At 35.8% G+C, this 27,630-nt stretch overlaps 1 protein-coding gene across 2 annotated transcripts; it reads right to left on the bottom strand.

The window, feature by feature from the left end:
- TMEM106B (transmembrane protein 106B) lies at positions 1-27,614 on the bottom strand. 2 transcript variants are annotated; one of them, XM_015468283.3, is made up of 8 exons: positions 27,252-27,614; positions 24,864-25,085; positions 21,723-21,786; positions 16,228-16,387; positions 8,269-8,409; positions 7,962-8,011; positions 6,833-6,886; positions 1-6,087 (listed from the first exon to the last, which is right to left on the bottom strand). In XM_015468283.3, the coding sequence occupies exons 2-8, from the start codon at positions 25,081-25,083 to the stop codon at positions 5,949-5,951; spliced, it is 828 nt and encodes a 275-aa protein (XP_015323769.1). In that variant the 5' UTR covers positions 25,084-25,085; positions 27,252-27,614; the 3' UTR covers positions 1-5,948.
- Positions 27,615-27,630: the final 16 nt, after the last annotated feature.

The raw sequence follows: 27,630 nt of genomic DNA, 5'->3' as shown, positions 1-27,630 counted from the left end.
TTGACTGATACAAATTTTATTTTTCATGCTAAAATTTTTACAAATTTGATTTTGTCATACACAATTACAAGAGGAACAGTTACAAGTGAATTAAAAAATAGTATTTGGGGGCACTTCTATTCATTTTACTGTCATAAGTATGTTTTGTTACAGGTACAGCAACAATAGTTATTAACTACAGAACTGTTCAACTTGGAAATTTAGTAAGTATATTACAATGGAGGCTAATACCTAATATAAACAAATAGTAAGTGCCCAAACATAGTCTCACACTCTATTATTATTTATTGCACAATTAAAATCACTGGTTAGAACCTACCCACCGATGCCAACAATTTCTGACCAAGCATGTCAAGTCAGAAAGCATTTTAAAATCATTTCCCCAAATCTTACTTACTTTAGTTCTATGAGGAAATACAAGACAAAACACACAAGACAAAGCTTCCTGATATTATATGCCTAAAATAAATCATTATACAATGAAATTATGCATCTTTTGCAATGTGGCATTTTTCCCGTCTCACACAGTAACAAAAGATGAATACAGCTTACAGCATTTAAGAGTCAACTGACTACAGCTGACATAGTATCTCCCAGATTTCTAGTTTCTAAAATTCTGGGGGGAGTGGGACAATTTGAACTGTAACAGTCTACAAGGTAGTAACATTACCTCTTGGCCATTGGCCCAATACTAACCCCTTTTGTTTTTTAGTATACAAAATATGCTGAAAACATTTCTCTTAAACACATTTCAATTAATGTAATTAAATAGAAGGCAATAACTTCCTTCTAGAAGAATTAGATTTAGCTATGAAAAACTTGCCATATATTTGTTTAATTTATGGAATACTTTTTGGGTCAATACAGACCACAGTGTATTTTTAAACTTAAAAGCCTATGCTAAACATGAGTAAAAGGAACTAAAAACAGAATCACACTGGTAGTTTTTTAAAAATGAAAATTACCATTTTTATCCCTATAGTATATAAATATATCACTTGCTTTCATCCTAATTAAAGGTCAACTTAAAAAAAAAATCCACTGTGAAATTTAAATTCTAAGCACAAAAATATACAAATATTAGTTCTAATCAGAAATTTCAGCTGACAAGTGAACATTTTTACTTTCAAATATGTAGATCTGGGATACAGTAGTGAATTTTTTGATTGAACACATCACAAATATATCTAGTTTTCATGTAAAAATAATTTTTTTAAAGAAATAATGTTTAACAGTCTTTTTATCCCACCTCAAACATATTTTTTCCTTAAAATAGTTTAACATCTCATTTAAAACCTGATATTACAAAAAAAGAGAAAGAAATGAAATTAATTCTTAGATGTATTTCAGCCAAGTAGTTACTGTTTTCAGATGTTATGAACTAAAAAATCACAGAATGGTGAGTAACCTTTGGCTTACAATCTCACTAGTACCAACTGGGAAGCCCAATCAAGGAAGACATATGTACTTGTTAATTTAAAATTTTATATCTTTTATAAAGAAACCCTAACAGATAAGCATTAATAATTAAAGATAAACACTTTATACTAAAGATTTATAAAATAATAAAGTATCTTAATAGTATTCTTAAAAATACTATCAAAAGCCTCAGTCCTACATATTATGTGCAACATCCAATACATTTTTATGAATAAAACATTTTCAAAGGCTGGAAAGAAAATATGCTTACTGTAAGAACAATGATGCTTGAGTAAAACCGACCTGTGTGAATCTCTAATCTGCCACTTTAAAGCTTATGTATATTTCTTAACCTCTCTAAAACCCAGATTTCCTCGGAGACAAAATGGGGGAGGGGTAATGACAGTCACTACCTTACAGGACTCTGCCGAGGGATAATGAGAAAAGTTAGTACAGTCCAGTATGTGACACAGAAAGTAATCAGTAAACATTAGCTATACTGAGAAGTGACTTACTTTGGGGTCAAATATCTAACAAATCATTTTCTTAAATAAGACATAGCAATATACAAAGAATTATTTTAAAATTAAAAAAGAAAGTCAAATGGCATGAGGGAAAGTTGGGGACACGTACTCCAATTAAACATCCAGAATTATATTGCAATAATGATAAGGCTAAGAACCACAAAGATTCATCAGGCTGACGTTTGAAGTTTTTAAGTCACTTTCATTTTGTTTTGGCAATCACTTCCTATCTATTTGAACACCACACTGTGTTATTCCTAAACTACGAGTCAGAAGATCCAAAGTGAATTTTATTTTCTTTGAGAAAATAATTCTTTGAGTAATAATAATTCATGAATTCTTTGAGAAAATAATTATGTCATTTGCCTAAACAAACAAAAAAGCATAGAAAAAATGCACACAAATAAAACCATGGTCCTTTACATGTTACATGTACAGTAAAGATAGCTATTTAGAAATTGCAAGCAGTTTATCTGGTGTCTAATATTTTCAAACTATTATTTCAAATCTCAAATCCATTAATCTCTTCTTTATAATTAGTCTATCTATTATCTTTATTGGAATAATCACAGATTTAACAGAAAATTAAGCTACTTAAAAATATTAAGTTATAGATTATGCTCCAAAATATCTTACAAGTGTTCATTTCCCTTGAAAATATTTCAGGTACTAATTTCAAGATATCCAAAATCTTAGTTCATTAGTATTAACTGTACTGTCATTGTGTTACCCATGTGAACACTTTCTCTGATTTTTACTTGTACTAACCTGAGTCAACAGGGCTTTCCAGTGGGTGATTTCATTGACCAAGCACAGAAATGGCAGACAGAAAAATTCGGTCTGGCATCAGTTAAAGTATTTATTAAATATTCAGCAAGACCCTCAACTTCTCCATGCCTCTTTTTCATTTTCTAAAAGATGGAGCTCCTACCACCCTCCTTTTCTGACTCACAGGATTCTGACAAATGATATGACAAAACAAGAGTTCTGCAAAGGGCATGGTGCTCTATAAATGTAATATCAAAACATGTAGGCTTGGTTAGAAGGACCAGTCTATTATAGGTGCAAGGAAGTTATACTTGGAAATATCAGAGAGAAAAAAATTAACATCTTTACCATGTTTGTTGAATAAGATCTAAAAATAGTTTTTTAAAAATCCTATTACCACGTAAGAAACTGCATTGGACAATGACCTAAGAAAGGTTAAAGCCTCATCTGTTCTTTCCAGATTTTTATTTTAATGGCTATAAGTCTGCATCATCGGAATGTGCTTTTGTAATTGTATTAATTTACAGCCTACTTGGCTCTAGGGTTCTCTGGCAGTTACTTAACCCTCTGTGAAAATAGTCACAAGTGATCTTGATTTCTCTACTACTTTCTTTTTTTAACTTATTTTAAATTTCAGTTTCTTTCTGACTTGAATGCCAAAGAAAGCAGGAATAATAAGGAATTTTTAATTTAAAGAATGAATAAATATTCAGAACTAAGTCAGTAAAAGCAAATGTTCTCTAACTTTCCTGACTCTTCGGCAGATGCTCTGTGTCCACTTTACAAGGATATTAGAGCTACGCATCAGAAGAAAAGTCCACTTAGTTTACACTGTACAGTTTTCCAAGGTTAAAAGATACAAAGTAGGAAAATAAATTAGGATTGATTTTTGAAGAAGGCATATCTGAAAGGATGATTTTGAAGAAATGGGACGAAACAAAATACGGTATTTTTTTTTTAACATTTTTTGCTTTTACACAGTCACTTAAATGCTATTATCTCTAAAAGCTGTTAGTCATTCAGTCATGTCCAACTTTTTATAACCCCATGGACTACAGCCCGCCAGGCTCCTCTGTGCATGGAATTTTCCAGGCAAAAATACTGGGGTGTGTTGCCATTCCGTTCTTCAGGAGATCTTCCCGACCCAGGGATCGAATCTGGTCTCCTGCACTGCAGGCAGATTCTTTACTGTCTGAGCTACCAGGGATGTCTAACTCATTAACTAAATGAGAAACTAGATAGGTTACTGGTCAGGGATGTAGGAACAGATCCGGATGCACTAATGGAGGTGATTGTTGAAGACAAAGAAGTAAAAATTTTGAGGCAGAAGAGGGTCTGGATACTACTCATTAAAACATCAGAAGATAGTAGAGTGAGAAAAATGAAATGAGAACAATGTGAAAAATACAGTTAGAACCCACACAGTAGTGAAGTATGCAATTTCAAAGAGACAAAGGGTGATCAAAAAACATGGCAGAAAAAATATTAAATATTGGGTTGGACCACAAAATCCATAATTAATTTAAAGGGGTGATTTTAGTTTAATAGTAAGGATAGATGAGTTAGCAGTGGATTAACAGGAGACTAAGTAGTTAAAAACGAAAAAGAAGTTAGTACATTTCATCATTAAAATGGTTCATTGAGGAAAACTTAGAAAAAAAGGATATGAAAGCTAAGGGGAAACCTGAGTAGGTTTTAAAGGCAGAAAGAAGGGCTTCATTAGCTCTAATTACTTATAATTAAATAAAGCTCACGTTTTATAGTTGAGAGAATCAGACTTATAAATAAGAATGTTTCAGACCTATGTTAGGCACTTTTCAGGTAGAGAGAGGGGTAACCTGATTTATCACTAAGGAACTGAAGGAAATTAATCTCAAGCCAATGACTGTTTTTGGTATCAATAGTCAGCCCCTATGCTCAGTATCATGTATTTCAAAGGTACTTTGAACTTGGGAAGTGAAAAGGCCAAAAGCCCAAATGCAAAATGGTATTAAAAATATAAAATAGTAAAGTAAGTCAATAATTTACACTTCAGAACAACTTTAAACAAAATCCAAACCAAAAGTAGAAAACTTAAAAAACGTAACTCCTAGAGGCCTGATATCCACGACGTGCAAAGTAATTAAATTTAAAAAAAGTATAGATTTTGCTATAGCCACCATAATTTATAACAGGATTTCCTGGATAATTTTACCAAAGTAATAATTTCACCTCATTAAAACATTCATAAAATTGATGATCTGAGTACCTAACAGTTGTGAAAAGTATCTTCATAATTCTTTAGTATGAAAAGCAACATTAAAAAAGTGGATCACCAAAATATTTTATTTCAAATCTATGTTATACCTGATCAAATATGTATTTGGAAACATATTCACATTCTAGAGGTTTCTGAATTTCATTTTCCTGTTTTTTTAATTTTTATGAGCAACTTACTAGATTTTAAATCTGTACCACTTTAACATTTATTACAACTATTTAGAATCCATGCATAATTTATTTACAATACTGTACATTAAATGGTTATATTTGAATATTACACAAAAGTTTCACACAACTATAACATGGAAAGACATGTGAAACATATTATATAGGGGTTTTTAAAATTTTTCAGGTATAGAATTCTGCAAACATTATTTTGGTTTATAAGTGTTATGCAAACACTAGCTTGAAATAACACTGACAAAACCATGCAAATGAGTGGGATTTCAAAATGAAAAAGTAAAAATATTTAGCTAAAAGCTAAAATAGCATATAGGTTAAATACTACCAAGTAGCAATGGGAGTTTATAAAACAGGAAAAAAGAAAAGGTATTCTTTAAATGTCTTCATCAGTAATAGGCCCTCTGTAATTTTCTATAAAAACATTCAGAAATAAAGTTTCTCAAATTATGTTCATCACCAAAATTATGTTTTCAGTAGTGATTAGAGCTGTGAATTTTAAATAAGTATCTGTTATCCTGAAGGAGAAGTCTTAGTTTTCCCCTTTGGGAAAGGAGTGAAGAACATCAATCAGTAAATTTAGGTTCAAATAAAAGATCCTGGTATAAACATCACAAACACAGAGTGGAGAATTGTAATAAACTACAAGTCCACATATTCTTAGATATACTCTTAAAACAGAAGTGTAAACTTTAGGTTGTTCAATTTAAGATCTCCTATCACGAAGTACCTCATCCTTCAAAGTTTGGAAAATATCAATAGGTATTTTTTTTCTCTAGGTGCATCTCTGAGTTTTCACTGTTGTGGCTGAAGTACATTTAGATATTCAGATTGCCCCAAATGATACGTGGTGTTTCTTCCACAATCAACATACTGGTACCTTTCCTGGGATATCTGTTCGGAATGTCCAAAGTAAGTTGTCGTTACAGTAACTCTGAAAATAAAATAAATGGAGAGAAGCACTGAATAGTTATATATAAAAAAAACTTTCTAAAGTGGGAACACTTTATATATCAAAATTCTTTTCAGGGGGAGGTTATTTGATTAGTGATAACTTAATGTTGTAGACATGGGTCTCTTAGGGAGTATTTCGCCAGTAGACAACAGGAATGCTGGCTGAGCAAGCCCTATCCAAATAATTATATGCAAAAAAAATGTCATTTTTTTCAAAACACCTATCTTTGGCTAAAAATATATTTAGTTCATTGCACTCTTAAAAATAATCACACAGTTCTCTCATCAGAGAAAAAGGGTTAATTAGGTGTTAGCTAATGGCCTAAAGACCCAACCTATAACCTACAATGTTTTCATGGCTTAGGGAAACACCCAGCTTGCAAACCAATAACATTATTTCTCTTCACTACTGTTACTGCCTTTACCACAGGGAGCAAGGAATTGGCTGTTGAGCTCATCCTTCTCTCTGTATCAATTTCTACTGTTTTCCTGAGTTCTTGGAAGGTCCAGATTCACTATTTAGCAGACATGTGGTCCTTCCTGCTTCTCTGAGCTCCCATTTCCTCATGTGTAAAGTGGGAAACTATTTTCTTCACCTCACTGCACTTATGTAAGGCTTAAAAACACAAATGAGACAGCATTTATAAAGATGTGTATACTCTAAGCTAATGTTACACATCTAAAGTTGAAACAAAGAAATTACTTCAAAAAAAAATCATACTTACTGCATCATGAGCACTATGTTATGTACCTTGATGGTTAACAGTGTACAGAAATCACTGTTAAAGAAAAAAGCAATGTAAATACACACAAACTATGACATTAGAAATTTATTAACAAAATAGTTTAATTACAATTCCTCTTCCTATGTTAAAGCCAATAGAAATACTATTAAGAAGATATAATAATAGCCATTAAATGGTGGAGCATTTTCTATATCTCAAATGATTAATATTTTCATGGCTTCTTATTCTATGCTTTCATACTACAGCAGCTGTAGAGTTGTCTACTAACTACTTCTATTTTTTTTTCACCTTTTGAAATTTTAGTAACCAGATTATTACCTACTCAGAAATTCTGTATCAGGCTGATATCAAAAGAGGATTAAAAAATTATCACAGTTTTTTACTTAACAAGAGTTAATAATCATTTAGACCTAATTTACAAGTTTCACAACTTCAAACCTGAATAGAATATTAAATGTCATTAGCATTTGTAGTCCTCCTATACAAAAACAAAAAAATAACAAAATATGAGAATATGATTTTTATAACATAGTAAATAAAAAGTGACATGGTATGCATAATCCTAATTGTGAAAAAAAAACTATGTGTACAGGTATATGTACATTAATGTTACACATTTTGAAAAGAGAGAACAGAGATGATCAAAGGCCAGAAGGAATATTCTAAAAATGTAGTCTTGTCTCTGCTGAAATGATGGAAAATTAAACATATATATTTATTAAATATATATATTCACACATGTATATACGACTCTTTGTGACCCCATAACCCCATGGACTGTATATGGAATTCTCCAGGCCAGAAACTGGAGTGGGTAGCCTTTCCCTTCTCCAGGGGATCTTTCCAACCCAAGGATTGAACCCAGGTCTCCCACATTGCAGGCGGATTCTTTACCAGCTGAGTCACAAGGAAAGCCCAAGAATACTGGTGTGGGTAGCCTATCCCTTCTTCAGTGAATCTTCTCGACCCAGGAATCGAATTGGGGCCTCCTGCATTGCAGGCGGATTCTTTACCAACTGAGCTATCAGGAAAACCCTATATATTCACACATACACACACTTATTCTTTATAATTTAATGAGAGAAAATAATTAAAAATCAGAACTTACAACATATAACTCATTTCCTCTGCTATGACAGTAGGTACTGTATAATCAATCTGAAAGGCAAAAAATGAAAATAAACCAACAGAGAATAGTATCAAAATATCAAATATTTCAGACACATTTCATAACTTAAAAGAGTTTGGAAATCTCTCTTTTTATGGGTTTGATTCTATGACTTTCTTTTACATACGTATGGGATACATTTCAAAGTCTAATTTTTTAGGAAAACCCCCATCTCCTGAAAGTTAATATTATATACAAAGTTGAGATGTATTTAACTCCTCCAAAGTATTTTCTGAACGAAGCTTACTTGTTTCATATCCAGTGGACCGATACTGGTTATGTTGTTTAAGCGTGCCTTTCCAATAACTGTTTTTGAAAACTGAACTTGTGCAGTGATGTTTTCAACTTCAACAGAATAATAGTTATTGTTCGTTATATTTAGTGTATTCTGAAAAAGAAAGGAGGTAGAAAATGTGCAAGTTATCTTAGAATAGGCATAATAAAGAAGTATTCAAAATAAATAGAGAAAATGACTCCAGCTGTGGCTATGCTTCATTTACCAGGAGGAAGTAAATTGTCCCCCAAAACATCAAAGAACATTGAACCAATTATTTGGGTTTTGCCTGAGTGCTATGTATATAAAACACATACAATGAACATATACTTTTAAAGAGTAGGCTCAGGAAATGTATAGTACCAGAACATAGAAAAATCAATGTTATAAAATGTGTTTGTGGCCTTAGCAAAAATTCAATAGAAGTTGTTGTTCAGTTGCTAAGTTCGGTCCAACTAATTGCAACCCCATAGACTGCAGTATGCCAGGCTTCCCTGTCCTTCACTATCTTCCAGAGTTTGCTCAAACTCATGTCTATTGAGTCAGTGATGCCATTTACCATCTTATCCTCTGTGGCCCTTTTTCCTCTTGCCATCAACCTTTTCCAGAATCAGGGTTTTTTCCAATGAGTCAGCTCTTGGCATCAGGTGACCAAAGTACTGGAGCTTCAGCATTAGTCCTTCCAATGAATATTCTCAGTTGATTCCCTTTAGGATTGACTGGTTTGATCTCTTTGCTGTTCAAGGGACTCTCAAGAGTCTTCTATAGCACCACAGTTTGAAAGCATTAATTCTTTGGTGCTCAGCCTTCTTTATGGTCCACCTCTCACATCCATACATGACTACTGGAAAAACCATAGTTTTTTTTTTTTTGTAATTATTATTATTTTTTTAAATTTTATTTTATTTTTTAACTTTACAATATTGTATTGGTTTCGGACTTTTGTTGGCAAAATGATGTGCCTGCTTTTTAATATGCTATCTAGGTCTGTCATAGCTTTTCTTCCAAGGGAACAAGTGTCTTTTAATTTCATGGCTGCAGTCACTGTCTGCAGTGATTTTGGAGCCCAGGAAAATAAAATCTGCTATCTTTTCCATTTATTCCCCCATCAATTTGTCAGGAAGTGATGGGACCAGATGCCATGATCTTTAGTTTTTTGAATGTTGAGTTTTAAGTGAGCTTTTTCACTCTCCTCTTTCACCTTCATCAAGAAGTTCTTTTAAGTCCTCTGCTTTCCGCCAAAAGTCTGATAACATCTGAGGTTTTTGATATTTCTCCTGGCAACCTTGATTCCAGCTTGGGATTTATCCAGCTCAGCATTTCATATGCTGTACTCTGCATGTAAGTTAAATAAGCAGGGTGACAATATACAGCCTTGATGTACTCCTTTCCCCATTTTGAACCAGTCCATTGTTCCATGTCCAGTTCTAACTGTTGCTTCTTCACCTTCATACAGGTTTCTCATCAGGCAGGTAAAGTGGTCTGGTATTCCCGTTTCTTTAAGAATTTACCACAGTCTGTTGTGATCTACACAAAGGCTTTAGAGTGGTCAATGACGCAAAAGTAGACGTTTTTCTGGAATACCCTTGCATTTTCTATGATCCAATGGATGTCTGCAATTTGACCTCTTGTTCCTCTGCCTTTTCTAAATCCAGATTGTACATTTGGATAACCACAACATATTGGTCATCCAGTTTATTAAGACCTTTTTGTATAGTTCTGCTATGTATTCCTGCTACCTCTTAATCTCTTCTGCTTTTGTTAGGTCCCTGCCATTTCTGTTGTTTATTGTGCCCATATCTGTATGAAATGTTCCCTTGGTATCTTCAATTTTCTTGAAGAAATCTCTAGTCTTTCCCATTCCATATTTTCTTCTATTTCTTTGCATTGTTCACTTAAGGTTTTCTTATCTCTCTGTGCTATTCTCTGGAACTCAGTATTCAGTTGGGTATATCCTTCCCTTTCTTCTTTTTTTTTTATTTTATTTTTAAACTTTACATGCTTCTCTTCTTGTCTCACCTATTTGTAAGACCCCCTCAGACAACCATTTTGCCTTCTTTCATCTTTTTGGAGAATGGTTTTGGTCACTGCCTCCTATATAGTGTTATGAACCTCTATTCATAGTTCTTCAGGTACTCTATCAGATCTAATCCCTTGAATCTATTTGTAACTTCCACTGTATAAATGTAAGGAATTTTATTTAGTTCATATCTGAATGGCCTAGTGGTTTTCCCTCCTTTCTTGAGTCTGAATTTTACAATAAGGAGCTCATGATCCCAGCCACAGTCACTTCCAGGTCTTGTTTTTGCGGACTGTATAGAGCTTCTCCATCTTTGGCTGCAAAGAATATAATCAATCTGATTTTCGTACTGGCCATCTGGTGATGTCCACATGTAAAGTCATCTCTTGCATTGTTGGAAGAGGTATTTGCTATGACCAGTGCATTCTCTTGGCAAAACTTGGTTAGCTTTTGCCCTGCTTCATTTTGTATTCCAAGGCCAAACTTGCCTATTACTCCAGGTATCTCTTAACTTTCTATTTCTGCATTCCAATCCCCTATGATGAAAAGGACATCTGGTTTTGGTGTTTGTTCTAAGTCTTGTAGGTCTTTGTAGAACCGTTCAACTTCAGCTTCTTCAGCATTAGTGTTTTGGGACACAGACTTGAATTACTGTGATGTTGAATGGTTTGCCTTGGAAATGAACAGAGACCATTCTGTGGTTTTTGAGACTGCACCCGTAAAGTACAGCATTTTGGACTCTTTTGTTAACTATGACGGCTACTCCATTTCTTCTAAGGGATTCTTGCCCACAGTAGTAGATATAATGGTCATCTGAATTAAATTTGCCCATTTCCATTTCTGTTCACTGATTCCTAAAATATCGATGTTCACTCTTGCCATCTACTGCCTGACCACTTCCAATTTACCTTCATTTATGGACCTAACATTCCAGGTTCCTATGCAATATTGATCTTTACAGCATTGGACTTTACTTTCACCAGCAGACACATCACCAACTGGATGTTATTTCTGCTTTGGCTCTGCCTCCTCATTCTTTCTGGAACTATTTCTATACTCTTTCCCAGTAGCATGTTGGACACATCAATCAGGGGAGCTCATCTTCTGGTGTCATATCTTTTTGTCTTTTCATACTCTTCATGGGTTTCTCAAGGCAAGAACATTGAAGTGGTTTGCCATTCCCTTCTCCAGTGGACTACGTTTTATCAGAGATTTCCACCATGACCCATTCGCCTTGGGTGGCCCTGCACAGCATGGCTCATAGCTTCATTGATTTACACAAGAATATGATCCATGTGATCATTTTGGTTAGTTTTCTGTGATTCTGGTTTTCATTCTGGAGGCCATGGGACTGTAGTTCTTGCTTCTTCTGTCTGTTTTCTGATGGATGAGAATAAGAGCCTTGTGCAAGCATCCTGATGGGAAGGACTGGCTGTGGGGAAAGCTAGGTCTTGCTCAGGTGGGCAGGGCCTTGCTCACTAAATATTTAATCTAATTTTCTGCTGATGGGTGGGGCTGTGCTCCCTTCCTGTTAGTTGTTTGGCCTGAGCACCCAGTCCTGGAGTCTGCAGGCTCTATGGTAGGGCTGGTGGCTCAGATGGTAAAGAATCTGCCTGCAGTGCTGGAGACCCAAGTTTAATCCCAGAGTGGGGAAGAACCCCTGGAAAAGGGAATGGCAACCCACTCCAGTATTCTTGCCTGGGAAATCCCATGGACAGAGAAGCCTGGCAGTCTACAGTCTGTGGGGTCACAAAGAGTCAGACACAACTAAATGACTCCACATGCAGGCTCTATGGTGGGGCTAATGGCTACCTCCTCCAAGAGGACTTATGCCAACATGCTGTGCCTCTCAGGGCTACTGCTGCAGTGCCCATGTCTCCAAGGAAAATTACTTTTTTATTTTTCAATAAAAGTAACTCTAAAGTTCCATCCAAATTTTTCTAAATGTTAATATGTAAATGTCTTCACAGGCTAAGTTATTTCTGATTCTACTGAATACAAAGACAACCTTTTAAAATGTTAAGCAAAACTTTAAACTATTTTTTTTTAATTGGTATTTTATCTCATACATGAGTAGAGGTTTCCAACAGGTCACTTTTAAGAGGAATTGGAACAGTTTCAAGACTTGATGAAAAGAAATACAGCTGCATCATTTCCACACTTAATTAACAGCTGGGCTGAACTTCTGCAATTCTAACTTAAAGAACTGTTTCAAATTACTTTAGAAAACAGTCAATGAAAAGAAAAACTGTTAAATCAGGAAATAACAAAACATCTAAAATAGTGCTAACAAAATAAATCATAAATAAAATCACAAAACATTAACTAATAAATCTTGAAGAAGTATTTGTAAGGCAGATAGTAATGGTTGTCACCTATACTACGAGGCCTTACAAAGTGGAAAAAAAGACATAAAGCCTCCTGTTAAAAAAAAAAATAAGAGCAAAGGATATGAGTAAAGAAATCAGCAGAGTACAAATATAAATGGCCAACACTATTTGTCAAATTAATTTATGGTCAGAGAAAAGCTGATTTAAATAAAGGTGGAATATTGCTTTATATCCATTAAACTAGTAAAAGTTATAGAAAATGACAGATTCTATTTCTGGCAGGGATATGGGCCAAAGGGTGTATTTTTGCATTCCTGGAAAATACATGAAGGATTACAGCAATATTCATTGAAATTTAAATTATGCATTATCCTCTGACCTAGCAATTCTACTTCTGAGCAATTATTCCACAGAAATAAAAACATTAGGATGTTAATGACAGTGTTATTTGTAGTGGCAAAAAACAAAACAAAACACAAATCTTGAAAATAAAGTGAATGTCCAACATAAAGTAGAATGCTTGAAAAATAATATTATGTCATTACATGGAATAATATGCAGCCATTAAAAAGAATGAATGAACTCTAAGCAGAAAATCAGGAGTGATTCCTGCAAAGTATTAACAACTGAGAAAACCAAGATGCATAAAAGTATGTACAAAATATTATTTTTAGAACTAAATAATGATTTAAGAAAAACTGAACATATGAGTTTATAAGTTAATATGAATATGGAGAAAGATATGGAATGAGGCAACATGGGATAAGTGACAAGACAGAAAATGGTCTTAGTATAAAAATGATGACAAAAAAAAGAATGTGCTAGCAACCAGTAATTTTATGATCACATTTATGCATTCATTTTGTTAAATGTAGAGAAATGTTTTAAAATTCTATAAAATAGTAGAAATAACCTTTCTCTAAATATACAACATTTTCACCTACTTGGGTCTTAATACCAATATCATTTTATTTCTAGTTGCTGCTGCTGCTAAGTCACTTCAGTCATGTCTGACTCTGTGCCACCCCATAGACGTCAGCCCACCAAGCTCCTCTGTCCCTGGGATTCTCTAGGCAAGAATACTGGAGTGGGCTGCCATGTCCTTCTCCATTTATTTCTAGACACTACAGTAAAAAATTGTAAATTTAAGGTCAATGGACCCTCTGATATAGACCAAGGAATGGGATCCAGGAAAATTTTGGAGTTCTATTTAATATTGGTACACATTTTTTCTGATGAGGTGTCCATACTTTTCATTAGAATATTAAAATATTTTTTTAAATTCATAGGCAGCCCACACCATGGTAGTCAGCTCATTTTGTGTTGTCTTCCCATTTGCTCTGAGTTAATATTCCGCACAGAGAAGAAACTGCATCATGTGACATCAGTACCTTTTAGAACTGATCAGCATGGGTAGATGGTTTGAGGGGAAAAAAAAACGTGTAAGGTATTCTGTGGTGCCGTGAATGTTAGTCATTTTGGAGCTTGGGTAAAGGGAGGCAGGTTGAAACGTGTAGATTCCTCATAGAGAAGTTTTCTATTTCCCAGAAGTTAAAAGGTCTTCAGAGGACTGTACCTGTCATGGGGGTTTAGTAAAAAATGACCTCTCTCATTCTCCAGATCATGAAAATTATAGTGCAGCAGATGCTACATATTTCTAATTTTTAGCTGTTTCTAAAACAATGAAGGCCTATCTTTTAAAATTTAAAAAAAAAAATGCAAACAGGCTGGAAACAAAAATACTTTTAAGAATTACAGAAAGATAAATTGGTAGCTAAAAAGATAACACAAAGATGATGCAAAACAGGCTGGAAACAAAAATACTTGTAGAATTACAGAAAGATAAATTAGTAGCTAAAAAGGTAACACAAAGATAAACATCAAGAGAGACAACAAAAAATAAGACAGGACAAAAAAGTTTAGTATGAAAAATAAAAAATTTTACTGCTGAAAACTGAGAATCCATTTAATTTATAAGGCAAGGGACTGCAGTCATAGGCTTTTGAATAATGATGATTTATTATCAAAGGCCTTAAACTTATGGTCTTTAACTGCAAATTTACTTTCAGGAATTTATCCTTAAAAAATAACCGGAAATGGAAGCACAAAGTTTAAGCACAAAGATGTTTTTGGAATAAATATTTGTAATATCAAAACTAAGCAACTATTAAGAAGGTTGAGTAAAAATTGTAATATGGCCATATAAAAGACTACATGCAACCACATAATATGGGAAAATGCAGTGAGATCAATTAAGTGAAAACGTGTATGTATACACACTCACGTATATGTGTGTACCCTTTATACATAATTCCATTTTAAAATGTATTATGTGTAAATATATGCATGGAAATGCTTATATACAGAGTTAGCACACGTATATTTAGTCATCTCTCGGTATCCATGGGGGATTGGTTTCAGGACCAACTATCCCATCCACTCAAGGTTCCATCATACCAAAATCTACAGATGCTCAAGTCACTGATATAAAACGGTGTATATTTGCATATAACTTATGCACATCCTCCACATAACATCTCTAAATTACTTCTAATATCTAATATAGTGCAAATGCTACATACATAGTTGTGAATATAAAGTAAATGGTATGGAAATAGTTGACAGGGTATAGCTAATTCAAGTTTCTTTTTTAAAAAGAAGAATAAATGAATCCATGTGAATTCTTTTCTTCCTGTAACTAAGGAGTAATTCTACCCAACACACATTTCCTTTTCAGTCCCTATGTCTCTCAACCCCCCTCCAGCACCACAGGCGCATCTACCTCAATCTCTAGCACACCAATCAACTCTTCAAGGAAAACGAATGAGGTCCTATATTACCCTTCCAAACAAATCGTTGCCACACAGATGTACCTTAAAGCCAGAAGCAATGTATCTTCCTTACTAATAATACAGTGATTTGCAAACCATGCTTACATAAATGTAGAACACATACAAGACCTTCTCTGAGGTTTTTGTTTGCTTGTTTCAGGTGTGGGAAGGCTGCAGAATCCTAAAAATTATTTTCCTGAGAAACAAAGATTTTCACACATACTAATTTACAAGAGAAGTCAATCACTTGTTCACTACCTTTGAAAACAAAGGAATGGTCTGTTAAAGATGGCAAAAATTGTGTTTCACAAAACACAAGGACATGAAAATGTTACATGTATAACATCTATTCAATCAACTATATTAACATCTTGCTAGGAGCAACTGAGGGTCTAATGTTGAAAAGTAAACAGATTGTAAAAACTTTTCTCCCAGTAATTATTTTATTTTACCCTCTCAAAGGCATCTTCAAATGATAAGGATTCTGAATACACAGAATTTGCCATTTTCAGCAGAATCAAAGATGATAGAACAAGTCAATACATCAGACAGAAAGAAAGAAAACTAAGTATTAAAGTGTTACCTTTCATGTTCTCTCAATAAGGACAAAGGTGTTGCTTAACATGATAAAGCAATGATGTCTTCATGTTGATGTATGGCAGAAACAAGCACAATAAAGCAAATACCTCGCAATAAAAATTTTTTAAAAATAAAGGAATGAAGTCAAATATTAATATAAACATGTTCTTACCGTGATATTTAAATATATTGTGCGTTTTTGAACATCATAACTAACGTATGCTGATTTGACGCCAATGTATTTCACATCAATAGAACGAGGGAAAAGGAAAAACACAGCCAGTCCAGAAAGGAGCAGACAGACAAACACAGAAGCCATCACATACAGTTTGCTGGAAAAAAAAAAAAAAAAAGGAAAGTGAGATATTTAAACATAGATGCATCAAAAATTACATAATGAAACATTCAGAGAAGACATTTTCATTTTCAATTTTTTCCCTATTATACCAGCACGAAAAGATGTTATGATTTTTTTCTTTTTAACCATCTTTTTACATTATAAAAGTATTGAATAGAGTAGGTTTGAATCTATTAAGCATTAAAATATTCTTCTTAAAAGACATATTTATCTTTTTGGAGACTCAAATTTCAGGCTTATTATAGATAGAACATTTACTGTGGTGATGCCCAAAGCAGGCTGCTCATTAGAATCAAACTGCGGAGCTTTATAAAAGTATATATTTCAAGACTCCCTGATGAATTTACTGAAGTAGAATTTTCACATGTGTGTGAAAATCTGTGGTTATTTTATCAACTGGATATATAGTTAGAATCAATTGTTTCAGTTTGTTTCAATTTGTAGGAACTGTTTTTTTTTTTTTTTTTACTTTTGATACAATCTTTTAAGTGATATTAAAAAAAAGAAGGACATGATCTAAAGTCTAAACAACAGAAATATATGCATGTACACACAGATATTTAATTTGCTTACCTGCTTCCTCTTCAAAGTTCGGTCCCAAACTCTGAAGGTAATCAATTTTGTTGGTCTATAGTTTATCATTCTATTGTCTCTCTCTCTGTGTGCATGCATGTATGTAGTTTCAAAAGAAATGTGCTTTGGATATCATGCTATAGTAAAATACAGTTCTTCCTCGTTCCATTTTATATATAGATATAGTGTAACTTCTTCTACTAGTCCCTTTCTAGTGGCCACTTACATTATTTCTAGTTTTTGGTAAAATAAATACTAGCACAGTGAATAATGCATGCAAATGCTGTTATTTGACAGTAATCCTTAGAATAAACTTTTCAAAGTAGAATTCCTGAGCCAAAAGGTAAACGTGTATGTAATTTTGACAGGTAAGGCCAAATTTCCCCTTCAGTAGTAAGGCACAAGTGCGCTTGTTTTCACACAGTATTGCCAACAAAATAACACGGTCAAAATTTTGGACTTCTGCTCATCTGATACACAAGAAACGGTACCTCAGTATTGTTCTAATTTGCATTTCTCCTATGAGTGAGATTTAATATCTTTTCATATGTTTAAAAGATACTTGCTTTTCTTCCTTGTGAACTGGCTGTTCACAGATCTTACTTTTTGTATGGTTAGCCTTTTTCTTCTCAAACTGTGAAACTCTAGAGTAAGGATATTGGACCTCTAATAATATTTGCAAATACCACTTCTTAGTTTGCTATTTGTATCCTGACTTGATCTGCATCTTGTTTTTGCTTTTATCTTTTAAAAGTTAACCTACACTTTTATTAACTTTTTACATTTTATCCAAATTTATTAATCTATTCTTCTATTCAGTTCAGTTCAATTCAGTCACTCAGTCGTGTCCGACTCTTTGCGACCCCATGAATTGCAGCACATCAGGCCTCCCTGTCCATCACCAACTCCCGGAGTTCACCTCAAACTCACGTCCATCGAGTCGGTGATGCCATCCAGCCATCTCATCCTCTGTCATCCCCTTCTCCTCCTGCCCCCAATCCCTCCCAGCATCAGACTCTTTTCCAGTGAGTCAACTCTTCGCATGAGGTGGCCAAAGTACTGGAGTTTCAGCTTTAGCATCATTCCTTCCAAAGAACACTCGGGACCGATCTCTTTTAGAATGAACTGGTTGGATCTCCTCGCAGTCCAAGGGACTCTCAAGAGTCTTCTCCAACACCACAGTTCAAAAGCATCAATTCTTCGGTGCTCAGCTTTCTTCACAGTCCAATTCTCACATCCATACATGACCACTGGAAAAACCATAGCCTTGACTAACGGACCTTTGTTGGCAAAGTAATGTCTCTGCTTTTGAATATGCTATCTAGGTTGGTCATAACTTTCCTTCCAAGGAGTAAGCGTCTTTTAATTTCATGGCTGCAATCACCATCTGCAAATATCACAGTAATCCAAGTCTATGCCCCAACCAGTAACACTGAAGAAGCTGAAGTTGAATGGTTCTATGAAGACCTATAAGACCTTTTAGAACTAACACCCAAATAAGATGTCCTTTTCATTATAGGGGACTGGAATGCAAAAGTAGGAAGTCAAGAAACACCTGGAGTAACAGGCAAATTTGGCCTTGGGATACGGAATGAAGCAGGGCAAAGGCTAACAGAGTTTTGCCAAGAGAACACACTGGTCATAGCAAACACCCTCTTCGAACAACACAAGAGAAGACTCTACACATGGTCACCAGATGGTCAACACTGAAATCAGATTGATTATATTCTTTGCAGCCAAAGATGGAGAAGCTCTATACAGTCAGCAAAAACAAGACTGGGAGCTGACTGTGGCTCAGATCATGAACTCCTTATTGCCAAATTCTTCTATTACTGGATTCTAAAACAGTTAGGAAAGCTGCTCCACTCTAGGTTATTAAGAAATTAACTCTAATTTCTTGGACATTCTTAACTATCTAGAAATTATATAATAAAGAGTCAGACTGTTTATAAATCCTAGTTGCGTTTTTCTTTCCATGAAGACTTGGCATGCTGTTTTACTGCTTATGTGTTTAAAGCATTGTGGTCAAGAAGGAACATGCCAATATAAATCCTAGTTGCGTTTTTCTTTCCATGAAGACTTGGCATGCTGTTTTACTGCTTATGTGTTTAAAGCATTGTGGTCAAGAAGGAACATGCCAATCTGATTTTCTATCCCTTATAATTTAATCAATCCTTTGCTTGGGCATTCAAAGGGGCTGTTGAGTTTTTTGTTATTACCTTTGAAGTCCAGTAATTTCACTAAGACTGGTTATTTCCAAAATTATGGTATGTCTTTTCAGTGTGTAGATTTATGTCTTGTTTATTTCAAGGAAGTGATCTTGAGTTAAACGTTTTCTCTTTCTTCAGTTTGCCTCCTTTGATTTTCTTCAAGAGCTCCAGTTACATTTATGCTCGATCTCCTTGGCTTGTGTTCTGTACCATTTTCTCTCAAGTACTTTTCATTAATTTTTGTTTGTGTGTGTGCACGAGTGAATGTTTTCACTTCATCCTTTGTATCTGCTCTGTCTTCTAAGTGCACTTTCCAAGGTATTTCTTTGTGTTCTTTCTGCTTGTCTTCATCTCAAAATTATTTTTCTCTAATTCTTTCCAGGGACCTGTAGACTCTCTTTTCATATCCTTCTATTGTTTAGTCACTGTATTTCTGAGCTCCTCAACTTTTGACTTTTCTGTTTTACTGTCATAGCTTCTATAGTTTCTTTAATCTCTTTCAGAACACGGAAGTATTAAGTTAAAGTTCTCATCTGCTTCTGATAATGCTTTATCATTTGCTAGTATTTTGATCAGTTCTTCTTTTATAAGTTTTACTACCTGTATGCAGGTCAGGAAGCAACAGTTAGAACTGGACATGGAACAACAGATTGGTTCCAAATAGGAAAAGGAGTATGTCAAGGCTGTATATTGTCATCCTGCTTATTTAACTTACATCAGAGTACATCATGCGAAACACTGGGCTGGATGAAGCACAAGCTGGAATCAAGACTGCTGGGGGAAATATCAATAACCTCAGATATGCAGATGACACCAACTGTATGGCAGAAAGTGAAGAAGAACTAAAGAGCCTCTTGATGAAAGTGAAAGAGGAGAGTGAAAAAGTTGGTTTAAAGCTCAACATTCAGAAAACGAAGATCATGGCATCTGGTCCCATCACTTCATGGCAAATAGATGGGGAAACAGTGGAAACAGTGGCTGATTTTATTTTTTGGGGCTCCAAAATCACTGCAGACAGTGACTGCAGCCATAAAATTGAAAGATGCTTACTCCTTGGAAGGAAAGTTCTGATCAACCTAGACAGCATATTGAAAAGCAGAGACATTACTTTGTCAACAAAGGTCTGTCTAGTCAAGGCTATGGTTTTTCCAGTGGTCATATATGGATGTGAGAGTTGGACTACAAAGAGGGCTGAGCACAAAAGAACTTATGCTTTTGAACTGTGATGTTGAGGACTCTTGAGAGTCCCTTGGACTGCAAGGAGATCCAACCAGTCCATCCTAAGGGAAATTGGTCCTGGGTGTTCATTGGAAGGACTAATGATGAAGCTGAAACTCTAGTATTTCAGCCACCTGATGCGAAGAGCTGACTGATTTGAAAAGACCCTGATGTTGGGAAAGATTGAAGGCAGGAGGAGAAGGGTACAACAGAGGATGAGATGGTTGGATGGCATCACCGACTTGATGGACATGGGTGTGGGTAGTCGCCGGGAGTTGGTGATGGACAGGGAGGCACGGCATGCTGTGGTTCATGGAGTCGCAAAGAGTCGGACACTACTGAGCGACTGAACTGAACTGAACTTTCATATGATGCTTGATGGTAATCTGTTTTGTTTTTTTTTACTGCTCGTATTTAGATACATTTTTGTACTTTTAAGAGAAGTTGCCATATTATGTGGTGAGGATGGGCCAGGATTGCTTTCATAGCTTCACTGTTCAAGGACTCCATGCTCTGTTACACAAAGTATTAGATGGTCTCTACGTATATGCACTTCTATAGTTTTGGGACTATCTGTATGGTTTCTGAACCTCTTCTTTTATCACTACTCTTGTTCTATACAACCTGGATTCTACTGTCAGTAATTTTTTTCTTTAGGTTGTATCTTCCTTTTTGTAGGAGTTTTTGTTGAGTTTCCTTAAGGTCTTTGAGGACTTAGGATGGCCCAGTTCCTTTAGATTTTCTCAAGGCCCTTCTGTGTATCTCTGTCGACTTTTGTGCATTCTCTCCAACTTAAAGAGTTTTTAGATTTTCTATGTTAACAGAATATTCTCAGAGGAAATTCACTGGAAGTCTTCTGAGTGGGGGCCTCTTCTCTTGGGATAAAGTATTTACTTTGTCCAAGGGCTCTTAGGAACTCTCCTTCTGCGTTTCATCACAACTTCCCCAAAGCTGCCAAGCACTTTTGGGTCCTTATGTCATCATGGTATGAATAACCATATTTATTCTGAAGTTAGTGGGAATACCTTAACACCCATTTTTGATGAAAATGTTGTCTCTGTGTAACTGAGACCTAATTGCTCTTTCAGGTCTACCTGTTTTAACAGATTTAAGATTTCGATACTACACTGCTTTAAGAACTTATGCAATCAGGAATCATTTTTATTTTCTAATGACATAATGGATATGATGGCATAACTTAACCTGATACTATTTTTCCTTTTAATAGTTTTAACTAAAATACCTATTTATACATATTTGAAAAGCAAAAAAAATTTTTTTAATTGCCATTTTCTTATGATTACTTACGTTCTTCTTGGCCTTAATCTCTGATCACTGTATGGAATCAATGCCACCAGTTGGTTTTCTTGTCCTAAAAGAATTAGATTTAGAAATGTATTAACATGATTAATTAAAAGTATAATGACTCCTCATCAAAGTCTGGTTTGGAAAGAACACAATACCATCTGGCTCTCATCTCATTCCTTTATTAAATTCTCTCAAAATCTTCAAAAATCATCCAGTAGTAGCTGAGTTCCAAAGCAGACACTGTGTTTTTTTCATATCTGAATTTCTAGCTATTCAAAATACTATGAAGAATGAGAAAGAGTAATTCTTTCTTCCAGTGGGGGAAAAAAAAAATCACCAAGTCCAGGCTTTCAGATCTGAATTTACCAGGCTTTCCTTAACCCAGTTTTCCATTAAGATTTCAATTGGGTTATCTGAATGAGAGCAGAAGCAGCATACTGTTACCACTGTGTACTGAAACCCTATAACTAGAAAGGTTCTTAAAGTATTCCCCTTGAAAACCAAAACTGACATATATTAACTCTCAGGCTTCAAGACCCCAAACGTATATATAGCCTTCCAGGAAGGACTCTTTCAGGTCACACCCCTCTCTATATTAAGTTACTTCAAAATTCAATATTTCTTTCTTGGGTTGGTGGATCAGATGGTAAAGGATGTGCCTTCAGTGCAGGAGACCTGGGTTCGATCCCTGATTTGGGATTATCCCGTGGAGAAGGGAACGGCTACCCACTCCAATATTCTTTCCTGGAGAATTCCATGAACGGAGGAGTCTGGCAGGCTACACCAGTCTGGCAGGGGTCACCAAAGCATCAAACATGACTGAGAGGCTAACACTTTAACTTAATGAATAAATGGACCTCTAAATGCCAATTTTCCAATCTTATGAAAACTTGTTCTTCATATTAACTATCAAAGCCCCATAGTCAAATTCTCTTTTAAAGCTTTCCATAATACTTTTGTTATACCTCCCTGCCCCCTCCACAAGTCTCCTCTCATCCATACTTCCCCTACCATATTCACATATAAATATATATCTGTGTATGTGTGTGTGTGTGCATATCTTATTTGGTGCTATTCATCTGTTTAAATGGCTACTGATTAAAAATAACCCTTTAGCTACTATGTCTGTATCTACACAGCTAAAAGTAGATAGAGAAGAACAGTCTCATTTTAGATCACTAATTTCAAGTGGCCTTTAATAATGCCAACACTTACACTATATTTCCCGAGTTCATACTCTCAACCTGACTCTCCCAAACTACAATTTCATAACTTCAGCTTTCTCTTCAAACCTCCAATATCTTCTCCCCTGTCCTTACGCTCAGTTCACGATGCGGCAAAGACACAAGGATTCCCACCAAGCTCCTACCACCACATCCACGCACCCACCCGCTTGTGCATCCATGCACTCTACCTCCCCTCCTCCTGCTAGGAGTAAACTGGCTATGCTCCTCTGGAGGAACCTGTTGTGCTTGTGCACTGTAATATTCCTTGCCACCTGCATTATCAGTGTTCTATGGATCAGTCTCATCAGCAAACACATTATCCATTCCATCTTCAAAAAATTCTTCTCCTGACCTTATAGTCCCCTCTAGCTATCACTTTTCTCTCCTCTCCTGTACAGCAAAACTCAAAGAAAAGCTATTTTCCGACTATATAACTTTGCGCCTCCTATGCACTCCTGATCCCAGTCTACACACGTTATGCATTCCTTTGCTACCAAAATTGCTCTTTTAAAAGGTCTCTGGCCTCTAAATTACCAAATCCCAAGGTCAGTTCTAAGTCCTCACATTATCTGATCAGCAGTACCTAACATAGTTGATGGACTTCTCCTCCACCAAGGAGTACATTTTTCTCATTTACCTTCAAGGATACCATGGACAAAGGGATTTCCTGTTTCTGCTCTAGCTGCTATTTTTAGTGTCCTTTGCTAATTCTTTCTCATGTCACTGACCTCAAAATGTTGCAATGCTCCAAGGTTCAGTGCTAAAGTCTCTTCTGTTTTCTATTTACACTGACAACCTTGGTGCTCTCATTCAATTCAGCTTTAAGTATCATCTCTACACCAATATGACTTCATGCTAGGCCTTGCATTTGAATTCCCAGCCATTAGTATAACTAACTTCCTACTGAACATATCCACTCAGATGTCAAAAGTGCATCTCCAGTTTTATATATCTAAAACTGAACTCCTGCTCTCTCCCCTGACACATATACTCAAACCTTTTCTCTATATTAATAAGTGGCTACTCCATTCCTCCAGCTGCTCAGACAAAAATATCTTCAAGATCATCCTTCACCTTACTATCCACAATACACATCCAGACAGCCAAAAACCTACTGGCTATACTTCAAAAATATATCTAGATTGCAAAAATGAGACTTCAGCCCTCCCCAGGCCCCCAGTCTGGTGCATTAATACCTTAAACTACAATAATCCTTTAATTCTCAAATAGCTACTACCTCTGCAAAGGTATTGTCATTCTGGCCTTCCCTCAGCATCTCTCCAGGGTCAAATATTGACTTCAATCAAGAAGTAAATGAGAACAGTACAAGGTTTCTTACATTATTTCTCCTTACTTCCACTGCTACTAAAGTAACCTACAAACAGCACATGGGGATTACTCCCTATCAACTTCCCCTATGACAAGGCACAAATTGATTTTTTTTCCTATATGGCTCATCTTCATGTATCATCCCTCTTCATGTAGTTCCTTTAAAAAAGAACTAATTAGCGCATGACCAGCTTATTATTATTCTTTAAACAACAAATTAAAAATATTCGGTCACCACATTACTTAACCTAACACCCACTACAGCAAAGCAACCGTGACCTGATCTCTATTGATACCAAATAGGACTAAAAGTTTACAGTCAAGACACGCTGCATATCTGCTATAATTTCAGGTGGGAAAGAAAAAAATATTGGAGGTAGAAGGGTGCTTTTCATTATTGCTTTAGGATCCCTAATTAAAATCTTTATGTTTGTGTCCTTTTGACAGAAGATAACTGATAGGAAGTTTTACCTTTAATTCTGTCTTTTAAAACATAAATGGTTGTGCTTAGACCCATGAGTTTCAAAGTAATTGTGAAAGTTCCTGTAATTATTCTTTAATGGAGAAACAGTGCAGTAACACATACCCCTAGGAATTCTTCCTGTTCCTTGACAAGTGGGGCAAGTGACACTGTCTCTTCCCGTAAATTCCACATATGGGAACTGAGAGACATCGCCACTTCTTCCGTCTTCATTATGGACTTCACCATTAACCAATCCGTTCCTTATATTTTCAGTTGATGTCATGCCATCATAACCATCTTCTTTATTTGAATGTAAAGGCAAATGAGAAAAAGACTTTCCCATGTCTAAGAAAAAGACAAAAATCTTACAGTAAACTTCAGTTAAAAGAAAGTATACTTAAAAACATTACAGGATATTTATACTCATCAAATTAATTAAAATAACCCTCAAGGGAGTATTCAAACTACTATTTGGGTTGGAATTATATTCAATCAAAATAATGTCTTAAATAAAACAGCCATTGACTAGAGTCCAAAAGTACTTTTCTAACAAAATATTATGAAATGATATCATATCAAACTTGTGATGAGAAAGGGCTTTCAAACAACATTAAAATTTGACAGAAGTCTACACTTAAGAGTGTAGTTCTTAAGTGAGAACTCTTAAGAGTTCTCTGAAAAGAAACACATGTGCTTCACTTTTCTTAGAATAAAACAAAAACACGTTCTACCTTTAAAACAGCAGCAAAGCAAAAGTTGCTTTGGGCAGATTACAGCTAGGTCTCACCAGGTAATGTCAAAGTAGTATTTTTCAACCTTTTAAAATTCATGCCCTTATGTGATAGACAAAATCCACAATCTTTCTCACACTCACACTTCTAGCTTTAAACATTTGCAACAACAAAAAAATACAAAAAACAAACCTCCAGATTTTTTCTTTCATTCAACAGTTGGTGAAAGTTAAAATTAATAAATTAATATTCCAAAATATTGACTATAATTCACCAAGACAAAGCAGCAAAATTTAGAACATTAATTTCAAGTTTTTAGGGTAAGAGTATCAAAAACGCAGGTGGGAAATTAAATAAAATTTAAAGACAAATAAAAATAGGAAGTGCTAGTACCTATATCAAAAGACATCCACAGGTAAGTAATGCAGTAAGACCAGTTGAAGTCACACAAGTTTTAGGATTAAAATAAAATTTTTTTTAAGCCATATATTTTAATCTGTTGATATTCTCGGCACAAATTAACAAAAGGATAAAGCACAATTGAAAAACAATCCACTTCTGTTTCGAAATGTGACCATATATTTTTTATCATTTCCTAAAACAGATTATTAAAGGCATTCATATAAAAAGATATGTCTTTAAAAATGCTCATTGCTTTTAATAAGAAAAACTGACCCTCAAAATAATTCAACTTATCTTATTCTATGAAGAAAATCCGACTTTTTAAAATTTGTATGCGATCCATGTATTGGGGTCACTCGAACACAGGGTAAACAGCAGGATAAAAAATTACATAACTAGTGGACAAACTTAAAATTTCAGAATGATGAATAAAATGCTTGTTTTCAATATTTAAAAAAATCTATGTACACACTGCCCATTAAGTTCAAAAACATAAATAACTTATGACCTCTAAAAACGCATATATTTCTCTGGATTTTGCTCAAAGACATTTACTGCAAGCCAAACCAATACTTGCCAGTCACAGGTGGTTCAGGGGAGAATTAACATCACTGACCCCACACACTCTGACCTTGGGCTTATGTGGAATACTAGATGACCGGGGATCAGGGCGCCAAACGCACCCTTTTAGGATCTCAGTTAACACAACAGAGGTATAGGGTACCTCCCACTGTAATGACTTAAAGGGAAAAGACACAGAAGGCAAAAAAATAAAACAACAAGAGGCTCTCAGTCGGAGTCTGTTTTCTATCCTTATGTAACAGCTGCCTTAGAGTCGGCGTGGGACTGGTGTTTGTTTCATCAAGGTTAATGGACAAGTGCCAGGCTTTGTCAGGTACTGCCCATTCCTGCCCTCCCTACTGGATTTTCCTCAAAGAGCTGCTAAGTTTAACCACTTTTATTCTTGGAGACTTATAAAGAGGTGCTAGGCCCCTGTGCTCAATATATATATATATATATATATATATATATATATATTTTTTTTTTTTTAAATCAAAATCCCTTCATTTACTTAACAGCAACACGAATCTTAGGCTCATTATGGAAGGGGGGAGAAAAAGTACAGGACTCCATCCGATTTAAATAGGTCGTGAGCTTCTAAACGAAAAAAGTCGGCGCCTTTCGTAAGCCTGCCGACTCTGGAAAGGTTAAAGATGAAATACAGGCAGTCGGACAAGAATACTGAAAAAGAGCAGAACTAAGGGCTACCGGCCGCTCAAGGCGTGGGGGCCTGGTATCTTCCCCGTGCGCCGGGCTTGCACCGAAGCCCGGAGTCCCCTGGCAGAAGGCTGGGCCGGGGGAAGAGGAGCTGACACACCTCCATCGCCCGGCCCGGAGCGTCTCTCTGCCCCGCAGCCTCCCCTCCGCCACCTCCTCCTCCGGCTAGGCTCTTTCCGGGGCGCCCGCTCGGCCCCCGCTGGTGAAGGGGACCTGGGGGCTGCGCGTCCCGGGTCGCTCACCGGCACGCGGGGTGCTGTGCAGTCCCGAGCAACTCCGGCTCGGACAGGCCCGAGGGCAGGGTCACGGAGTCCGCAGTCCCGGGTGCTGGGGCGGGAGCGACGGGTCTGCAGCGCTGGGTCCCCGCGGGGTCGGGGTGGGGGTGGGGCAGCACCACCACGGCATCAGCTGAGGCCCGTCGCTGTCGCTGCAACCTGCGCCCGCGCCTGCGCAGAGCGCTCCTGGTGGGGCTGTGGTGG

Source organism: Bos taurus, chromosome 4 (genome assembly GCF_002263795.3).
Source record: "Bos taurus isolate L1 Dominette 01449 registration number 42190680 breed Hereford chromosome 4, ARS-UCD2.0, whole genome shotgun sequence".
Taxonomy (NCBI): Eukaryota; Metazoa; Chordata; class Mammalia; order Artiodactyla; family Bovidae; genus Bos; species Bos taurus.
This window is presented reverse-complemented; position numbering and strand designations above follow the sequence as displayed.

What these genes read in the sequence shown, in the direction of transcription:
- TMEM106B (XM_015468283.3), bottom strand. Translation starts at nt 25,083, where the DNA reads ATGGGAAAGTCTTTTTCTCATTTGCCTTTACATTCAAATAAAGAAGAT. An exon ending in AACAGGAAGAATTCCTAGGG is followed by an intron (nt 21,787 to 24,863) that starts GTATGTGTTACT and finishes TAATTCTTTTAG; the next exon opens with GACAAGAAAACCAACTGGTG. An exon ending in GTCCACTGGATATGAAACAA is followed by an intron (nt 8,012 to 8,268) that starts GTAAGCTTCGTT and finishes TTTGCCTTTCAG; the next exon opens with ATTGATTATACAGTACCTAC.